The 19,495-nt window shown below is 29.4% G+C and overlaps 3 protein-coding genes across 3 annotated transcripts; all 3 read right to left on the reverse strand.

Annotated features, from left to right (window-relative positions):
- Positions 1-625: 625 nt before the first annotated feature.
- On the reverse strand, positions 626-4,050 carry LOC114189675 (peroxidase 12). The gene is made up of 3 exons (XM_028078309.1): positions 3,756-4,050; positions 2,985-3,179; positions 626-1,375 (listed from the first exon to the last, which is right to left on the reverse strand). Exons 1-3 carry the CDS (start codon positions 4,011-4,013, stop codon positions 755-757), a joined length of 1,074 nt encoding a protein of 357 aa, XP_027934110.1. The 5' UTR covers positions 4,014-4,050; the 3' UTR covers positions 626-754.
- A 3,178-nt stretch (positions 4,051-7,228) lies between these two features.
- LOC114189824 (peroxidase 12-like) lies at positions 7,229-9,232 on the reverse strand. The gene is made up of 3 exons (XM_028078524.1): positions 8,961-9,232; positions 8,368-8,553; positions 7,229-7,900 (listed from the first exon to the last, which is right to left on the reverse strand). The coding sequence occupies exons 1-3, from the start codon at positions 9,198-9,200 to the stop codon at positions 7,280-7,282; spliced, it is 1,047 nt and encodes a 348-aa protein (XP_027934325.1). The 5' UTR covers positions 9,201-9,232; the 3' UTR covers positions 7,229-7,279.
- A 7,449-nt stretch (positions 9,233-16,681) lies between these two features.
- Positions 16,682-18,579, reverse strand: LOC114189539 (phytosulfokine receptor 2). The gene is made up of 2 exons (XM_028078127.1): positions 17,163-18,579; positions 16,682-16,940 (listed from the first exon to the last, which is right to left on the reverse strand). The coding sequence occupies exon 1, from the start codon at positions 18,286-18,288 to the stop codon at positions 17,167-17,169; it is 1,122 nt and encodes a 373-aa protein (XP_027933928.1). The 5' UTR covers positions 18,289-18,579; the 3' UTR covers positions 16,682-16,940; positions 17,163-17,166.
- Positions 18,580-19,495: the final 916 nt, after the last annotated feature.

Raw genomic sequence — 19,495 nt, forward strand, 5'->3', positions numbered from 1 at the left:
TTATAACAGTTAAAAAAAACTTTTAAATAAAATAAAATTATAGTATATAAATACGTAATTGTGATGGAAAGGGATAGTTGTCTCCATGAGTGTTCTTGTGGTTGAAGTTTGGAGTATGATCACTGCCCTGGAATTTGGTTGGCTCAAATCCATTTCTAGACTGTGGAATGACTGTGATTCCCTTCTATCAATTCCATTCAGATTGCTATTAATTAATGCCTGTCATAATCATCTTCACCCTCTCTTACATTCATTTTCTTCTGTTCTATTCTATTCTATTCTATTCCCACCTTTTATTTTTCCTTAGTTTCACTCTATTTTGCCCTTTCACCCCTTGTTACCAAAAAAAGACATTCCAGACAATCCAAGCCCACAAAATTACGGGCTAATTTGAACCAGGTCCGATATAGACATTTCATTATTTGGGCCGCATGATCTGCTAATGCAAAAATAAAAAAATAACAATTTTTGGAAAGAAAGATTTGGTCTGAACAGATAATACTACAGCACGCCCAAAAGAACCCACCAATCCACAACAAGTGTTCTTACAGAAGATGAGAGGGACGAGTTGAATCATTCTTAACAATCACCATTTTACTATCAAGGAAGTTATGTAGAAGATATATTGTGCGCATGTACATGCAAATGAGAAGGTCTCATTCAGATATTTCAATTTATTACAACTCAAGTGCGTACAAGAAACAAGGGTTTACGCATTATTCATGGTCTAACATATACAACAAACACGACCCGGTTACATTTCTATGAATTCTTGGGCCACATTTTCCACGACGGAACTCAAGAAGGAGTTGCTATTGGCATTCCTGACGGAGCAGTTGGCACGAATCTCCCCTTGATTTCCGGTGAGCACACTGAGCTGACCCATCTTCAGCATCGCGAACACAAACTTCTCAAAGAAGAGAGTCTGGTTGATGGCAAAGCTGGTGACAATGTTTCTGGTCCTCTTATCGGTGTAGAGGTCTTGGTCGGAGGTGAACAGGCCCTGTCGGTTCATGAGGTCAACGTAGTACCTGTTGTCGAAGACGTTGGGGGATCGAATGTCCAACACTGTGGTGTTGTCGGTGGTGTCGGTGGGGCAAGTGAGTCTGAGGTTTTTGCCAAAGGTTTTGTCCATGACAGGGTCCTGTGAAGGGTAGAGTCTGTTGGTGAAAGAGCTGCAGTGGCTGATGCCTATGGTGTGGCCACCGGAGAGGGATACCACATCGGTGGGGTCGAGGTTTTTGGTGGCGAGGGAGTTTAGGATGGTGGTGGTGTTGCTTGAGGGCGGTGGAAGGTTGTCCAATGTCACTTCTCTAGAGGCAAAGGTTAACCCATCTCTCCTTCCCAAGGGAATCTCGTAGTCTGGTCCCCCTGACTGTGTGATTCATAATAAACAACCAATTTGGATACATGATCAACAAACAAAAGGAGAAAGAATCCTTTTATGTATTTTCTTTTTCATTAATATGAATGGTTCCATTTTCTTCAACATGCATTAAGTACTTGTAACCAGTTTATTGATTTTGAATTTCGACTCTCTCTTAGAATTTTTTTTTCATGTTATTTTTCTATTATACTTTTATAATATATTTATTATCACTAATTTTAATATTTTAAAATATATTAAAATAATATTTAAAATATTTAAAATATCAAGACTGTATATTTTTATTATTTAGCAGTAAACCACACCAAAAAATTGATAGAGGATCTGATATGGTTGATTTTGATTTTCATGTCTGTATTATAATGTACGAAAAGAAGAAGCCAACTGCATTTACATTACTGTATTGAATAAAACATGGGTACTAAATGATATATTAAGAAAATTTCTTTTATCCAAATTTGACAAATTATTGAACAAAGTAAAAAAAAAGTACTGTTTTTATTATTTCATTTTCATTAAAAAAAATAATCTACTTTAATCCTATTTATAAAAAGTTTGTCAATTTTACTAAAAAAAATTGTCAAAAATTCATTTTCCGTACTTAATTATTCACACACCCTTGATTGATAAAAGAAGGAGGGAAAAGTAGTATATTTAAAGAATGAAAATTATTTTTAAATAAAAATATATTATTTTGGTGTGTATACGTTTTAACGATAAAAGGTATAATGGTATATTAAATATTTGCTCCTTTTTAACTACTTTTTTTTTTCAAATTGGAAGGAAAGGATTATATAATAAGGGACCATGATATTGTTTTCTTAACCTCAGGTAGGGACTTATTCTTTTATAATTGCGTATTCTTTCTAATGTCGTTTATCATGTCTTTTTCTCGTACTTACGTGTTTTTCTCTTATCGAACAAAAGTTGTTGTTGTGAATAAATTGAAATATTTACTTATGTGTTTTATTATCTTATGTTTATTTCTTTTAAATTTAATGATAAAATGATTAAGTTTGGGAAGAAGAAAAAGTGTTTTTAGTTTCATATTTGAATTAAAATTAGTTTTAGTTCATACACTTCTAGAAAATATGTAACCTTCCTCACTTCCCTCAATTTTCTTCGTTAGATATAAAGTCACATTATGACCAAAACATATTTTTCTAATTTTATAATTATAACTTTTAAAATTATTGTTTTGAACTCAATTTTAATGATAAAATAACTGTCAATCAATATATATTTTTATATATTTTATTATAATTTTGTTCTAAAAAACGTATAATATATATATATATATATATATTTATATATTTTATTATAATTTTGTTCTAAAATAACGTATAATATATATATATATATTTAAATTATTTTTCATTTCGATTTTTAAAGGATGTGAGAATATGGAAAATGGTAATAACAATTATATTTGTCATATTTTTCAATAATAACTAATATAAAACTCTGAATAATATTCAAAAGAAAAAAAAAGTTAGTTTGATTTGAGAACTGTGTTATTATTAAATGATTGAATAAAAAGTGATTATGTAGAGTTGTTAAGAGAATAAAAAGAGTGTGCCAAAATAATGGTACTTACAAGGAAAACAGAATCGCGTGCAGCGAGGGCAGTGATATCAGAACATGAGACGACTCTTCCACAGCTCTTCTCTAACAGACCACGAATCCTTTCGATGATCCTAAAAGCTTCGGCTCTCAAAGTCAAGTTTGGTGGCGCATCTTTCTCACTCGGCCCACTTGCAGATCCATCTAATAAAACTGACCCATCACATCCCTACATGTTTAAACTTTTTCGTTCCCCGTCATGACGTTGAAAATAATTCAAGTCTAAATTTTAAGATATAATAAACAAAGTTAAATATTATATAAAAATAAATATTTATAATAAATAATTTGGAGTGATTAACCTTCGTAACCATATCCATAATAAGAGAAAAGAATCATCAAAATGAAAATAAGAGGAGATTATTAGGAATAATCTCACATTATTGTAATAGACAAAGTTAAACATTATATAAAAATAAAGATTCATAATACCGTTGTCTTAAGATTTTTAGACTAAAATAATCTCAAATATGTTATATGAGTAAGATCAATATTATATATATATATATATATATATATATATATATATATATATATATATATATATATATAATATAGAACTATAACCATAACGTAAAATATAAACTCATCAATTTTTGTAGACCCAGATCAATCAATCTTTCGTAACAGCTAAATGTGGAATAATTTCGCCTAATGCAAAGGACACACGAGTACCAAGTGTTTGTCTTTATGTTTGTGTGGTGTGCTTTTTCATTATTCTGTAAACTAGTGTCAGATTAATTACCTGAACAAAGCAGTCATGGAAGTGAAGGCGAAGCAAGCCAGCAGCTTGAGCAATGTCCTTCTTGAAGACCCTTTTGAGCTCAGTTCTAACGATGGATTTAAGGTTAGGGCAAGTTTTGGTATAGAAGGTATACGATAGACCTCTCACAGTAGGAGGCCTGGCTTGTGCCTCACACACTTTGATTACTGAAACAGAAAGAAAGATAGAGAGTAGAAGAAAGCTGAAAATAGCATTCTTATTACAAGAAATAGAAGCCATGATCAAAAGTAGAAAGGTAATAATGGGTTCAGATATAGCAAGGCATATTTATAGAAAAGTAGTGAGTGTGAAGAATGGAGAGTGGGAGAATGTGAATAATATAAAAAAATGGAGTTTTGTGTGAGGATTCTAAGCAGCCGTGTGGTTGGTTCAACGACGTCTCCAGAGGAAACAAATGTTAGACAATGACGAGGCAAGTGGACCAGATGAGATTTAATCGAATACAAGCTATATTCAAAGAATAATAATATTTTAACTTATTTATTTATTTATTTTTAATTTATTACTTCAATCATTTTTTATTTATTTACTTTTATTATTTTTTATATAAAAATTTGAAAATAATTAAAATAATAAATTAAAAATAAATTAAAATATCATTATCACAGTACGTGTCAGGATTTTCATCCTTTAAATTTATTACTGCAACTGCATAAATCTCCTCCATTCAATATTCTTTAACATAATGTCTAAAATTTATCTACTTTTAATATTAGTTTCTCTTACTACTGGACAGGCCGTGTACATTGAATAACTTCAATTCAACTTTGATGGCCATCAAATCTCGTGCTTTTATGTTTAAAATTATTCTTTTTCAGCCAGTTTTATTCCAAATTCCTTGAAACTAAAAAAATAAGAGGAAAAATACCATTTTATAAAGTTTATTTTTAATAGCTAATAATTTTAGAAAAGTAATAATTAAAAAAAAAAACTAGAGGAGTTTGGAAACCTTACGCAAAGCTCTATAGTTTGATATCTATTTCAATCTCATCAATATATAACTTTTGTTGCTTTTTATTACTTTATTGTACTATTCTTTTTATATCTATAGTTTGCTCTTTTGGTATTTTCTATGTAGTTCCATACGCCTTTTTGAAACATGTTTCAAAATTGCTTTACTTATTACTTTACTATTATTTAATGTTTGATTATAATAAAACATCACAGAATTAAAGCAAGCACACAAAATGACTAGGGAAATTAATTTCTTTCACCTACATCACATTATTAAAGGCAAGCACACAAAATGACTACAAAAATTAATTTCTTTCACCTAACGTTATCAAAAGTCTCAAACCTAGTCTATATAAATGAATTCACTCGCTTTGTTTTCTTTGCCTCATTTGATTTTTTTATAGAACAAGGAAAAGTTAAATATTTCTCAAAATTTCAACTAAATAGTTATAATATTTTTATTTTATTTTTATGCCGTAATGAATGCATGTATAACTCAATAAATATCATGTTAAACTTAAAGATATACTTAAAAAAAATTAATATTATTCTGAATTTTAGAAATCACAATTAAATATAAGTAAAAATCTTTTAAAAAAATTGACCATTTAAAAAACTAGAGGAAATAATTAAAAAACCTTCGAATAGTTTTGTTTAAAAATAATAAATATCCTCCCGGTTCTGCCATGTTCATGTCATTTAATCCACACATTTTTTTTTGTGACGATATATTAAAGCATGCGACTTGTGTGCAGCTTTATCCAAGAAATATACACAAAAGGATAAGACTATGAGGCCCGTGTGTCAACTTTCATTGAAACCAAAACTAGAAGTTAGGTAGAAAAAAAATAAGGAAGTATTACATAATTCTTTATGTAACAAGTTAAATATATTTTTGTCTCGTCTTTTATTAAAAATTGAAATTAATTTTTGTTATGTTAGTTTAACTTAATTTTCTAACTAAAATATATTTTAATTTAGTTTTTTTAACCAAATTTTATTATGTTTATTTAATGTTTTAAACGCATTTTTTAGTTAATATTGAAACAAAAATGTGTTAAAAGATATAGACAATTTAAATGTTATTCTAAGATGTATTTAGAACGTCAAATAAACTTATCAAAATAGGTTTAAAATAACTAAATCCATATATTTTCAAAAGTTTGTGTATTAAATTTGATCAAAGTTTTGAAGATGGACTAATTCAAATTTTTACTGAAAGTAAAGGAAAAAAAAACATATTTAAACTTTTATAATATTACAACTCTTAAATACATTTGTTAAGAAACTAAATATTAAAAATAACATCTATTTAAGTCAATATTATTTTTATTATAGTTTAGGTATTTTTGTTATAATTTTCTCTCTTGTTTTCATATTCCTTTAAAAGAATACCACTATACATTTTCTAAAATAATTAAACTTAATTTCTTAAACACATAATTTTCCATCAGTTTCCATTTTAAAAAAATAAAATTTTATTGTAATGATCTGCATATAAGTTTTACACAGTAAAAAGAAAAAGTCGTATGAACTTTATTTCTGATTGATTAAAATTAATTACACTAGACTTAGTACATGAAAGTTTGTGACTTTTATTTGATAGAAAGTCATATAACAAAAGTACATGTTGGACTTGAAGGCATGATTGAGATCATTGGATGGAAGTCTGGGTCATTGAAACTGAAATGAAATTAAGGGACATTTTCAATGCATGAAAATGTTATACGAATGGAAATTATAATTTGAGATTTAATATAATAATAAATATTGATAATTTTAAAATTTATATAAATATTAAAATTATCTATAACGGTATATAAAATAATTTTTTTAAAATAATTACTTATTCCTAATTTATTCTTTATAATATAATTATTTTATTTTTTAAAGATTAATCGTTATTTTTATATATTTTTTATAAAATTATTTTAACACTTATTTGTTTTTCTTTTATTTGGCTCAGAGTATGCTTTAACATAAGATATGAAGTAAAGAGATATTTTGAGACTCTTATAATCATTTATATTCAAATAAAATAAAATGAGTTATGCAGTGAGAATAACACTATGTCCTAATCTTGGGATGTATTGACCCTAAATATGAACTTAATATTCTGAGGACTAAGGTGATAACATTTTATAAATTTAATAAAAAGGTTTATTTTAATACTAATTAAAAAAAATATTTTTTATTAATTATAAGATAATAATAATAATAACTAAATAAATAAATAATATTTGGCCGCCTTGTATAAACTAAGAAGGTGTGAACATATTCATTATTCTTCTCTTTTTTTCGACTTGTTAAACCCAACGTGGCATGGCTTTTAATTTTTATTTTTATTTTTTCATTTTGAGGTTCAATTGGTTGATTTTAAATTAAGAAAATGAGAGTATAAAGGGTTTAAAACTGGTAATCACAGTAAGCAGTAGTAAGAAAAAAGGCAACCAAGTGAAGATAGAACGAAAGTAAGGATCAGACGTTGCAGAAACGATCACTAATTTATTAAGTTAAGAAACGAAGATTCCTTAATGTGACATGTGACCGCGTAAATCCACAGCATTTTCCACCACAGAGGTCACCACCAAACCCTCCTTCCCCTTGTTGGCCACCGAGCATTTGGCGCGAATCTCTCCTTGTTTCCCCGTCAACACATCCAACTGACTCAGCTTCACCACCGCATCGGCAAAGCTATTGAAGAACAGTTTCTCATTGGAAGCAAAGGACTTCACAATCCCTTTTGTCCTCGAGTCGCTAAACAGGTCCTGGTCCGAGGCGAACAGGCCCTGCCTCTTCGCAAGGTTCACGTAGTACTTGTTGTCGAAAACGTTCGGGGTTCGCACGTCCAGCACCGCCGTGTTCGGAGCCTGCGCACTCGGACACGTATTGCTCAGGTTCTTCGCCAAGGACGGCTCGATTGGTGGGTCCGTCTGGTTGATCCGGCTGAAGAATGTGGAGCAGTGGGCCCGCCCAAATGTGTGCGCGCCGGAGAGCGCCACCACGTCGGTGGTGCTGAAATTTCTGGCCGCGAATGTTTCGAGGAGCTGGCCGGTTCTGAACGACGGCGGTGGAAGGTTTCTTGTGGCGTTTATACTGAAGGTTAGACCGTCCTTTCTTCCCAGTGGCACTGCAAATCTTGGACCTCCGGTCTAAAACCAAAGTCAAAAGAGAAAAAAAAAATATTACCAAGAGAATGTTAACCATTCTTATACATATAAACAATACTCATTGATTCTTTAATTAAATAGTTAAGATTCTTTGTACAATACCTTATGGCACGCTCTCTTAAAAGTATGGAGTAATAATTAATAGAAATAATATTTTTTTTATTAAAGTGGTGTGGTTCTTTGTACAAACGAAAAAGAAGTGTGTTGTCGTAGTCATTCTAGTAGAGAGAATAATTGTACCCTTCTTTTTAGGTCATAGTGCTGTCGATGATGATCAATAAAATATGACTTGGTCAAGAGAAAAAATTATTTTAACTTTTGTGGAATATTTTTAAATGTCAACAAAGGAGAAAAAATACATATTAGTAGAAGTTTCTGTACAAATATTTATAAAAATAAATAAAAATTAGTTTAGGAGTAAATTAATTCTAAAATTTCCATGAATTTACCAGAGAAACAGCTTCACGTGCTGCTAGAACAACCAGGTCAGCGCAAGAGACAACTCTTCCACAGTGGTTATGAACAAGAGATCGAAGGTCTTCAATAGTCTGCAACGCCTCTGGCCTTATCCCTATGTTTGCCGGTTGACTCTTTTCATTAGGACTTCCGTCCAACAATATCGACCCATCACAACCCTTCACCAACATCGTCAAATATTCAAAATATGTAAAAACCATCCATGCATGGAATATATTACACTGCCTTTCTTGTGTTCTAAAATTCAACCAATGTTTATGCTACTTATGTCACCCCTCAAACCCGGGTTGCCGAGGTATATTGATACCATACATAGGACAAAAAATTAGTGGGTGGTCCATTAACGATTCGAGACAGTGAGTGAAATATAATGTCCAAGAAAGTTGATTAGAATAGACTCTAACCTGATTTTGATACAATGTTAGAAGTGTGCTTTAAATTTAATTTAATCTCATAAAACCATAAGAATTACAATCATTTATATATATTATGAATTAGACTTATATCTGATTGATATAAAACTACCAACACAAGTTCATAAAAAAGAATAGTTGAAGGTAAATACCTGAACAAAGCAGTCATGGAAGAATATCCTGAGTAAGGCAGGTGCTTGACCAGTGTCCTTCTTGAACACCTTCTGGAGATGGGTTCTCACTATCGTCTCAAGCCTGGGACAGTTCCTGAAATAGTGGTTCCATGAGAGTCCATCCACAATTGGAGGCCTTTCAAGTGCGTCAGAGGAAGCCAAAAGTAAGGAAGAAAGCAAGAAGAAAATGGTAGCAATGGCACTAACACTACCCATCATTGTTTTGGTTAAGTGATACTTCAAATTAGAGCATGTATCCACTTATTTATAGGACTTTCTCTAAGTCTCTTTCCCACTCAATCAGAGAGTGGCACGTTCATGCCTCCCACTTTGTTTCATTACATGTGAATCGTCATCATTTTTTCACAAATATTAAATCAAAAGGTAATATATAAAGTATAAAATCACACGTACGGAACAAATAATGGAGACGACTAGTAGAAAGTATCTATTAATGGTGAATCATTTTTTTTGAAATGTTCAGGTTTTTACTCTCTATATCGGTATTCAATAATTTGTATACACTTTCAGAATATACAGTCAACTTTTTAATTAAAAAACATTGCCTTTGTATAAAAAATATAAACAACAACTTTTTACAAAAGTTTTTTATACTATTATTTTACTTTATAAGCCAATTCATTTGCTTAATATTTATTTAAAATTCCTCTATAAAATTAAATTCAGTAAAAGATAAATTTTGTCTCTGAAAAACTACTTCAAAAGTGAATTACAAAATAAGACATTCAATTATGGATTTAGATCTTAAATTACAGTACACAAAAAAAATATAGTTGCTAAAATAAAACATTAAAATATACGCACCCGCCGTGTTGGTAAGTAAAACTGAGATTTTAGAGTATGATTCGAGTGGTGGTAATTAAGTCTTTTTTCTTTTCTTTTTAAGAAATGACTTTTAAAATATAAATTTGTTTGATTAATTTAGGGTTAAATTGGTTGTTAATTTAATTTATAATTTTTAGGCCGATTTTAGAAGCTAAAAATGTAGTTTTTTTTTATGAAAAATATGTTTAGTTTTGTTTGTATAAGTCAAGTTTGTTCTTAAAAGTATATTTGATTGAAAAGAAAAAAAAGTATATAATTATTGGGATCAAATTCATTTTTATCTTTATCGTTATGTGAATATGTAATTTTATTTTCTATATAAACTTAATTACATATTTAGTCGTTTAATGGTTCAAAACTAAACCATCATGATCTACTATTAAGAGATATTATAATGTTTTGTGAGAAAATTGCTGTAGTTACTCAGCTATTCACCTACGATACAATAAATATATATATATATATATATATATCACATGAAATATATAAAAATTTTGTTGTTAACAATTTAATAATATATATTAGTATAAAGTCGTACATTGACCGAATTATAACGAATAAAAAGTAGATTTACGCCTACTTTATGAATTAGATTAAAAAATAATATAAAATTACGTTTTAAATTTAAATCACTTCATTTCAAACTACTTCTATAACATCTATTTCCAATCAAATTTACCAATATTCAGTCAAATACAAAAACATTCAACCTTCAATTATGTTTTAAAAAATCAATATTAAAATCATATTATTTGTTCCCAATGTTTACTTGTATTTTCCCTTTCAATTAAATAATGAATATTTATAAATATTTTGTGATGGGAGTGCAGAAAGAAATTTGATGGGTGAAGGAAGAAACAGCCTCAAATTGCATTTTTCCACGGCCCAACCCAGTCCACCTCTCAAATTTATCTCTCCTTTTAGTACAAGAAAAACTGGACAAAAAGTACTATCTGCTACATTTTAAGTGACACCATGAGACAAATTTTGTCATAGTCTTTAAAAACATAATTGGATTTAAAAAAAAAGATAAAAAGGAAAATGAAAATGTAGATATAAATAATAAAATAATGTTTACAATTTATAATTTTTATAAAATATATATTTATACCTTAGCCAAACTTTGATCCATAACTTAAGTTTTTTCGTCTACTCTAGATATGGGGTTGTATATTCTTAAAGGACTTTAATTTATATATATATATATATATATATATATATATATATATATATATATATATATATATATATAAAAGTTATGCAATATGAAAGTAAAACATAATTTTAAATTAAAAAATAGTTAAAAAAAACATTTCAAAATTTTATTTTGATTTTCAAATTATACAATTTGAAAGTTTTTAAAATAAATAAATAAATATAAGCTTTTTGTCTATTGGACTCAGCCTTGATGCATTTGTTTCTGTTGACGGAATTAAAAAAATTTACTGATGATACAGAAAGTACAAAAAAAGGAAAATAGAATGTTGGAGAAATTTAGAAAAGTAGATATATAATATATGGGTAAAGTGATAATTCATTATTTAGTTAATAGTTTATCATAATTTCGTTTTTAAAAAATTATTAAAATAATTATATATAATTTCTTATCTATTCTTTTCTTATTCTCTCTGAGCAGTGATGATTATAAAGAAAATAAGAATGGTATGGTTAACTAAATAAGTAGGGAACCAAAAAGTGGGAGAACACTTTTTTGGAATACTTGAATTAATTATTAATTATCCATGAGGGAGCAGAAGACTCTCGTGTGTGTGTGTGTGTAAGTGGCCTAAATTATAATTCAAAATCAAATTATAAAAAATAACATGCAATTATAATGATTTGTGATTTAAATATTATGATTCCTGTCTTTGTGATAATGACTTACAAGTGCTACCGATATAAAATAAATAAATAAAAATAAGTGTAAATATAATATTTGAGTCAACCAAACTTTGCCATAAATAATGTTTTGTTTACTCTCTTGAATTTTTATTACACTAGTAAATAAAAGAGAGAGGAAATTTTGATAAATAAAAATAATAGTACAAGTTAAATACATAAGATATAAGATATAAGATATAAGATATAATATATAATATATAATATATAATATATAATATATAATATATAATATATAATATATAATATATAATATATAATATATAATATATAATATATAATATATAATATATAATATATAATATATAATATATAATATATAATATATAATATACAATATATATATATATATAATATACTATAATTTTAAAATATATAAATTACATATCAAAATATAAAATTAAAGACTTTTGAGAAAGTCATAGGTCCCTTAATAATAACCAAGTTTGGCCAATATTCACCATGTCATAAAAAAAAATAAAGACTCAACGAGATTAAAAAAAATTAAGAAAAATGGTTAAATTATCTATCCTATATAATTCACCCATCAATATGAACATGGTGTACATCATTAAACTCTTCTAGTATGATGAAATAAAGAATTAAGAAAAACGGAAGAGCATGAAGTTTTTTAAATTAAAAATATGGAAAATTTTAGTTTATTTTTACCGATATTTCCTTCAAGAAACAATGTTTTTCGATAACTTTTTCTATAATTTTTTCAGGAAAATATGATATAAACAAGTTTTCTATTAGCTTTTATTTTTAATAAATATTTGAAAATGTGTATCCAAATAGATTGTTGAGAAAGATAATTAAAGATATATTTAATATCTTTCAACACTCTTCTTTTTTATAGAGTGTGCATGAAAAAGTTAGACATCTAACATATTTCCTTCCATTATTCATTCATACCGAAAACAAGTGATAAAAGAATATAATATTATTTTTTTTGTTATTTTTTTATGTTTATAAAAGTAGAAGTGCTTATATATTTTTATCACTACTAAAGTTTACCTTAAATTTCATATACATCGACAACCTTCGATATTAATTTTTCGCCTCATACTTATGTCATGTTTATGGAAAGTCCATCGTTATTTGAGAAAAGATAATCCACTTGATAGACACATATTTATATTAAGCACACCTTTTACTTCAATTTATATAACTTATTTTCAAACATATAAATATAATTTTATTCTTCAAACAATAACTTATATTTTCTATTAGTCTCAATTTTATCAAAATAAGTGACGTCGTCTTTTTTTTCCTACCTTTCACCACACCTTAATTTTTTTCCTTTATAATTATATTTCAAAGTTTATAATATATATATAATTTTAAAACTAAATCCCGAAGATACAAATGGAGAAGTAGGAAGTTAAAGAAGTTAACCTAAACAATTAAGAAGACAAGAACATTTCAATTGTTTCAATTAATTAAAAATATCTAGCTAACTCATGACATCGAACAAAAATGTAACTTAAAGCGAAAATCATCGATCTCATAAAGAGTTAAAGTACAAATTTACAATATTTATTGCATGAAAGAGAAAAGGAAACAAAAATAATAACAAGGAGGAATTTCTTTTTTTTTTCTTTTTCCGGTAATGGTTAGTTGTTGATTTTTTTAGCCGTAGAAATTGAAGATATAACCTCTTCCGCTCTTCCTTTTAAAATTTATCAAATTAATTTTATTTCTTTAAATTATCAGAAAAAAATTTTATCCACAACCTTCTTCTTCCGTCCCTTTCTTTTAATTAAGGCTGGGCAAAATATACCGAACTGTACTGCATTATCAATAATTGCACTGAACTAAAAAATAGTTCGCCTGAACTGCACTGAACTGAAAAACAGTTCAGACGAACTGAACTGCACTGTTTTTTTTTTTCTAATAAACTGAACTGTACTATACTGCATTGCACTATAATATGAACTAAAATGAACTGTTATAAACTGAACTGTTTTATGAACTGCACTAAGTTTGAAATGAACTGCACTATTTTCGAATTAGATTGAATTATTTTTTAACTGAACTGCACTACTTTTGAATTTAACTAAACTGTTTTTGAACCGAATTGCACTAATTTTGAACTGAATATTTCACTGTTTTTGAATCGAATTGCACTGATTTTGAATCAACTACACTATTTTTTAAACCAAACTATACTATTTTTGAACTAAACTGCATTATTTTTTAACGAAACAATACTATTTTTAAATCGAATCGTACTAATTTTGAACTAAATTGTATTATTTTTGAACTAAATTACACTAATTTTAAACCGAACTATACTACTTTTAAACTAAATTATACTATTTTTAAACCAAAGTTTGAAAATGTTTAGGAAACTAATTTTACAACTTTATTAATTTTTTTTCTTTTAAACATGTCTTAATACTCATCTTATTAGTTGCAAACACATTATAAAATGTATGTTTAAGTAAAATACAAGTGATGAATTTAAATATAGAAGAAAATATATATATATATATATATATATATATATATATATATATATATATATAAATGTAAGAAGGGCTGAATTATTATTCACAGGGACTTGAATTTAAATAAAGATATATATATTTTTAAAATAGAAATGGAAAAACATATTAACATCCTATCGGTGCTTAACAAATACTCTTTAATTTTGTAAAGGAAGTCCATATTTAACAAATACATCAATAACTTTAATGGTTTCTTTGCAAAAAAATATGTATCCAAATTGGTTCTTTTTCTCGTTAAAGTTTATCATTGTCCATATTTTTTGAACCTTGTTTATTAGCTTTCAAACATAAAAATCTAAGTTTTTTTACTGTGACAGTGGGTGCTGATTGAAACAAAAGAAATGGAGACTGCTCTAATATAGAATAGAAAAGGGACACCCAGTTCAGTTCGTACACGTAGGGGTGGGCATAATATACTGAATTGTACTGATCCATGGTTAATTGCATTGTTTTATACTGAAAAAAACTGAACTATTTGTAATTAAAACTGAACTTAACTTTTTTTCAGTTCAGTTTCAACAAACCAAACTTATATCAGTTAACTCGTGTACGAACTGAACCGGGTGTCCCTTTTCTATTCTATATTAGAACAGTCTCCATTTCTTTTGTTTCAATCAGCACCCACTGTCACAGTAAAAAAACTTAGATTTTTATGTTTGAAAGCTAATAAACAAGGTTCAAAAAATATGGACAATGAAAAATCTGGACAATGATAAACTTTAACGAGAAAAAGAACCTATTTGGATACATGTTTTTTTGCAAAGAAAGCATTAAATTTATTGACGTATTTGTTAAATATGGACTTCCTCTACAAAATTAAAGAGTATTTGTTAAGTACCGATAGGATGTTAATATGTTTTTCCATTTCTATTTTAAAAAAATATATCTTTATTTAAATTCAAGTCCCTGTGAATAATAATTCAGCCCTTCTTACATTTATATATATATATATATATATATATATATATATATATATATATATATTTTCTTCTATATTTAAATTCATCACTTGTATTTTACTTAAACATACATTTTATAATGTGTTTGCAACTAATAAGATGAGTATTAAGACATGTTTAAAAGAAAAAAAATTAATAAAGTTGTAAAATTAGTTTCCTAAACATTTTCAAACTTTGGTTTAAAAATAGTATAATTTAGTTTAAAAGTAGTATAGTTCGGTTTAAAATTAGTGTAATTTAGTTCAAAAATAATACAATTTGGTTCAAAATTAGTATGATTTGATTTTAAAATAGTATTGTTTCGTTAAAAAATAATGCAGTTTAGTTCAAAAACAGTATAGTTTGGTTTAAAAAATAGTGTAGTTGATTCAAGATCAGTGCAATTCGATTCAAAAACAGTGAAATATTCAGTTCAAAATTAGTGTAATTCGGTTCAAAAACAATCTAGTTAAATTTAAAAGTAGTGCAGTTCAGTTAAAAAATAGTTCAATTATCTATCAACTTCTTCTGTATATTATTCTTGATTCATACATGTGCTATCATTCTGTTCAATGTTACAGGGTTGACTCTGTTCCTGTGATGCTAAGGTGACTTTATCACATTTTTTGAATTTTGGTATAGATCCGAGTTGGAAACCATGATCTAAATCTAAGCTAAATAAAATCATCTAATAACTTTGAATGGCAGAAATAAATTTAAACTAATTTGTTGAACTGGTTTTGAACTTAATATAAAGATTTTGTTTTGATGATTTGAAGAATCACTTGTCACAATAGAAGTTTTAGAAAATCCAAAGCTCAGGAATTGATTTTGGATGACTTTTGAAACTTAAGCGATTCAATAAGCATATAAATAATCATATAAGTGCAAAAGAATGAGACAAGTGAAGTTCAATCAATACTTTGTTAACATTATTATAGTTTAGTCTTAACTTTTTTTTAGTTAGTCATTTAAACTTAATTTTAAACTAACAACATTTCAAAATACTTCTATAAATATTTTGATTGCAAATTAAAATTAGATGATAGATATATTTAAATATTATACTAATCCATAAAGATAAGATACTTGTAAAAATATTCTATAAACTCAGTATGCTTGTCAAAAGAAAGATTTTATTTGTCAATAATTAATCATTATTTATAAGTCGAATTTCCATGAATATACAATTACCACTGTATAATGTTATTTTATGATACATGTATCTTAAGGTAACAAACATGAAAGGTTTTTTATATAATACAATCATGTTTTTTTTATACAATGCAATATTTTTTTTTCATATAAAAAATTGTAGGCGTGAATAAGGTTCTCTTGTATTTACAAATGTAAAAATTATCATAAAAGTTATAATGAGTTATGATTTTGAATGTAATATGACGTCTAATTTTTCTACTCATGACTTGTAAGTGTCACCAAATACAAGAAAATGAACATAAAGTTAAAATGTAAATAATGTTTTTTTTAACTCTTAAATCTTAAGAGTATGATGTTATCAATTGTCATTTTTATCATTAGTAAAAAGTGAAGATGAGGCATGGTTGAATGTACATGTATTCTTATAAAGCCCACATATAACTTGGGGAGCTTTTCATGACATGTGTGACAATTGAATTACATTTATATAAGGAAGATTCTATTAATAAATTATTTACTGACCTGATTGATCATCTAGTTATACAACCAGGCCTGAGAGAAATCGAAAATCTTCAATATTATTCAAATGTTGGTTGAGGTGAAATCTACACCATATTGGAACCACAAAAGTATGATTGATCTCTTTAACATAATGAAATCAATATAATAAATAAAATAATCACAAAAGAAAAAGGAATGATAATGGTGAAAAAGAAGACATTGGAAGGTTGAACAGAAGATGATGATTATAAGGTAAATAATGTTATAGTAAAACAAGTAGAGGTAGATTTAATGGGGTGAGTGAAGAAGAAGTAGCAGGCATTTACATGATTAGGATGAGAAGAGAGGTTTGAGAGGCATGGAGTCCAACCATTCAACAACTTCTGGCATTGAGGGTCTTTCCTTCTGCAATTGACTGGTGCATTCACAAGCTATGCGCACATACTCCTTAACACTTTCCTCACTCAACCCTTCTCTTGAAATATTCACATCAACCATCTCCATCTCCGCATTTTGCTCCCTCATCTTCCTCGCCCACTGGACCATCCCAATGTCACTCTGGCCCAATTTCATTGGCAAATTCGGCCGGTGACTCGCCATCGTCTCAATCATCAAAATCCCAAAACTGTACACATCCACCTTCGTGTTCGCCACATTCGACCCTTCAATGTATTCGGGCGGCATGTACCCCATGGTGCCGGCGAACTGCGTGGAAACGTGGGAGTGCGTTTTATCCATCCTGCGCGCAAGCCCAAAGTCAGCGATGTGGGCCTGGAACTTGGAGTCCAGCAGGATGTTGCTGGCCTTTATGTCGCGATGAATGACGGGCTTCTCGAGCCCGTGGAGGTAGGAAAGCCCGTGGGCCACGCCGCGGATGATGTTGACTCGAGTTTCCCAGGACAGGGGGGAGCGAGAGAGATCGGGCTCGTGGAGCCACTGGTCGAGGTTTCCCTTTTCGATGAACTCGTAGACGAGTAAGCGTTCTGGGCCGGAGGCCCAGTACCCGAGGATTCTGACGATGTTTGGGTGGTCGAGCTTGCTTAGGGTTTCCATCTCCGCCCGGAACTCGCGGAAACCCTGGAAGGCGTCAGGGGAGAGCTTCTTGACTGCGACGAGGGCGTTGGTGGAGAGGCGGGCCTTGTAGACGAGGCCGAAGCTGCCGTCGCCGACGATGAGGTGTGGGGAGAAGTTTTCGGTGGCGACGGCGAGCTCCTCCCACGTGATCTTGATGAGGTTGGGGTCGGAGGACCAGCTGGCGTCGACAACGGCTAGAGAGAAAGAGGCATCGCGGGCGGGGGCGGGGCGGGTTGATCTCTGAATGGCGCGAGCGCGGGTGCGGGCTTTGGAGGAGTTGTGGTACTGCTGGCAGAGGATGATGACGCCGGCGAGGAGAAGCGTGACGACGAAGAAGCTGCCTATGGCAGCGACTATGGCTTGGAAGGTGTGCTCCATGGCAGGGGTGGAATGATTGATTGACTGAGTGAATTTAGAGAGAGAGAGAGAGAGAGAGATATGAATGATTAAGGGAGAGGGAATGGAAAATGGGAAGGAATTGTGATCGTGATTTCGTGGAAGATGTTGTGGGAGACCAGTCAACGGTTTTGCTTAAGTCATGAACTCCATTTTAACCTCATTTTTCTTTTGCTTTTCCCCTCTGCTGTGAATTTTGGCTCTTTTATCAGTTTTGGCGCTCTTGTTGACTTCAGAGGTTCATTATTAGTGGCTCTCTGTTGACCTTAGAGAGGGAAGGAGACAGGTTGGATAAAGTTGGTTTCTCCCATCAAATGGCTTTGTTTCTTTTCAGCTTCATTATCTATTCTATCTTATTATTGCACAGTTTCCAATTATGTTTCTTCCTCCATAATCGTCAACTGAACTTCTCACATTTTTTCTGCACTTACTTCTCCTACTTGCATTTCTTTTTTTCTGTTTTTTTTTTTTTTAACAAAACAAATCATGAGCTTTCTTGACAGTTAAAAATCTGGTTTCCTATTCATGCTAAATTGTGATTTGACATGTTTATCCCAATGGGGTTTGGTTGGATTGTTGCATTGGGGTTGGACCCATTCAAACTCCAAGTGAAATCTATACAATACATTTTCAGACACAAAAAACTGTTTCCTTCATGATCAAAATTGAATTTAATTTAAATACACTAATTTTTACACCCTCCCAAATCATGTATTAATATTGAAGTTCCTCGTCCACCTACAGAAAACAAGTGATAGAGGCCTAGTGATGAAAACAACAACAGAAAAGAAAAAAAAAACAACATCCTTCCGCTTAAAAAGATGTAACCAGACATTATGTTGAAATGGGAAGTCATGAGTGGGCCGAAATAACATCATTCTCCTTCCATTTCACATGGGTCAAAATTACTGAGACTACTTTACAGTTACAGAGACTCACTAGAAATATCATACATTTTTACAGAAGTTTAAATTTTATTTGATTGAATACTATAAATGAAATCTAAATATCTTCTGAAATTTCAATTGAATATACCCCTAAAATTGTAACTCTTACTTTATTTTATTTCTTTGGTTTCACCTCACATTTGCTTTTTATTTTCACCAGTGCAGAAAATTTATAATTCCGTTTTAGTTAATTTCAATTTGTAACACCTTTATTTCATTTTTCTTCCCTCTCTATCTCACCG

This window comes from Vigna unguiculata, chromosome 7, assembly GCF_004118075.2.
Source record: "Vigna unguiculata cultivar IT97K-499-35 chromosome 7, ASM411807v1, whole genome shotgun sequence".
NCBI classification, from domain to species: domain Eukaryota; kingdom Viridiplantae; phylum Streptophyta; class Magnoliopsida; order Fabales; family Fabaceae; genus Vigna; species Vigna unguiculata.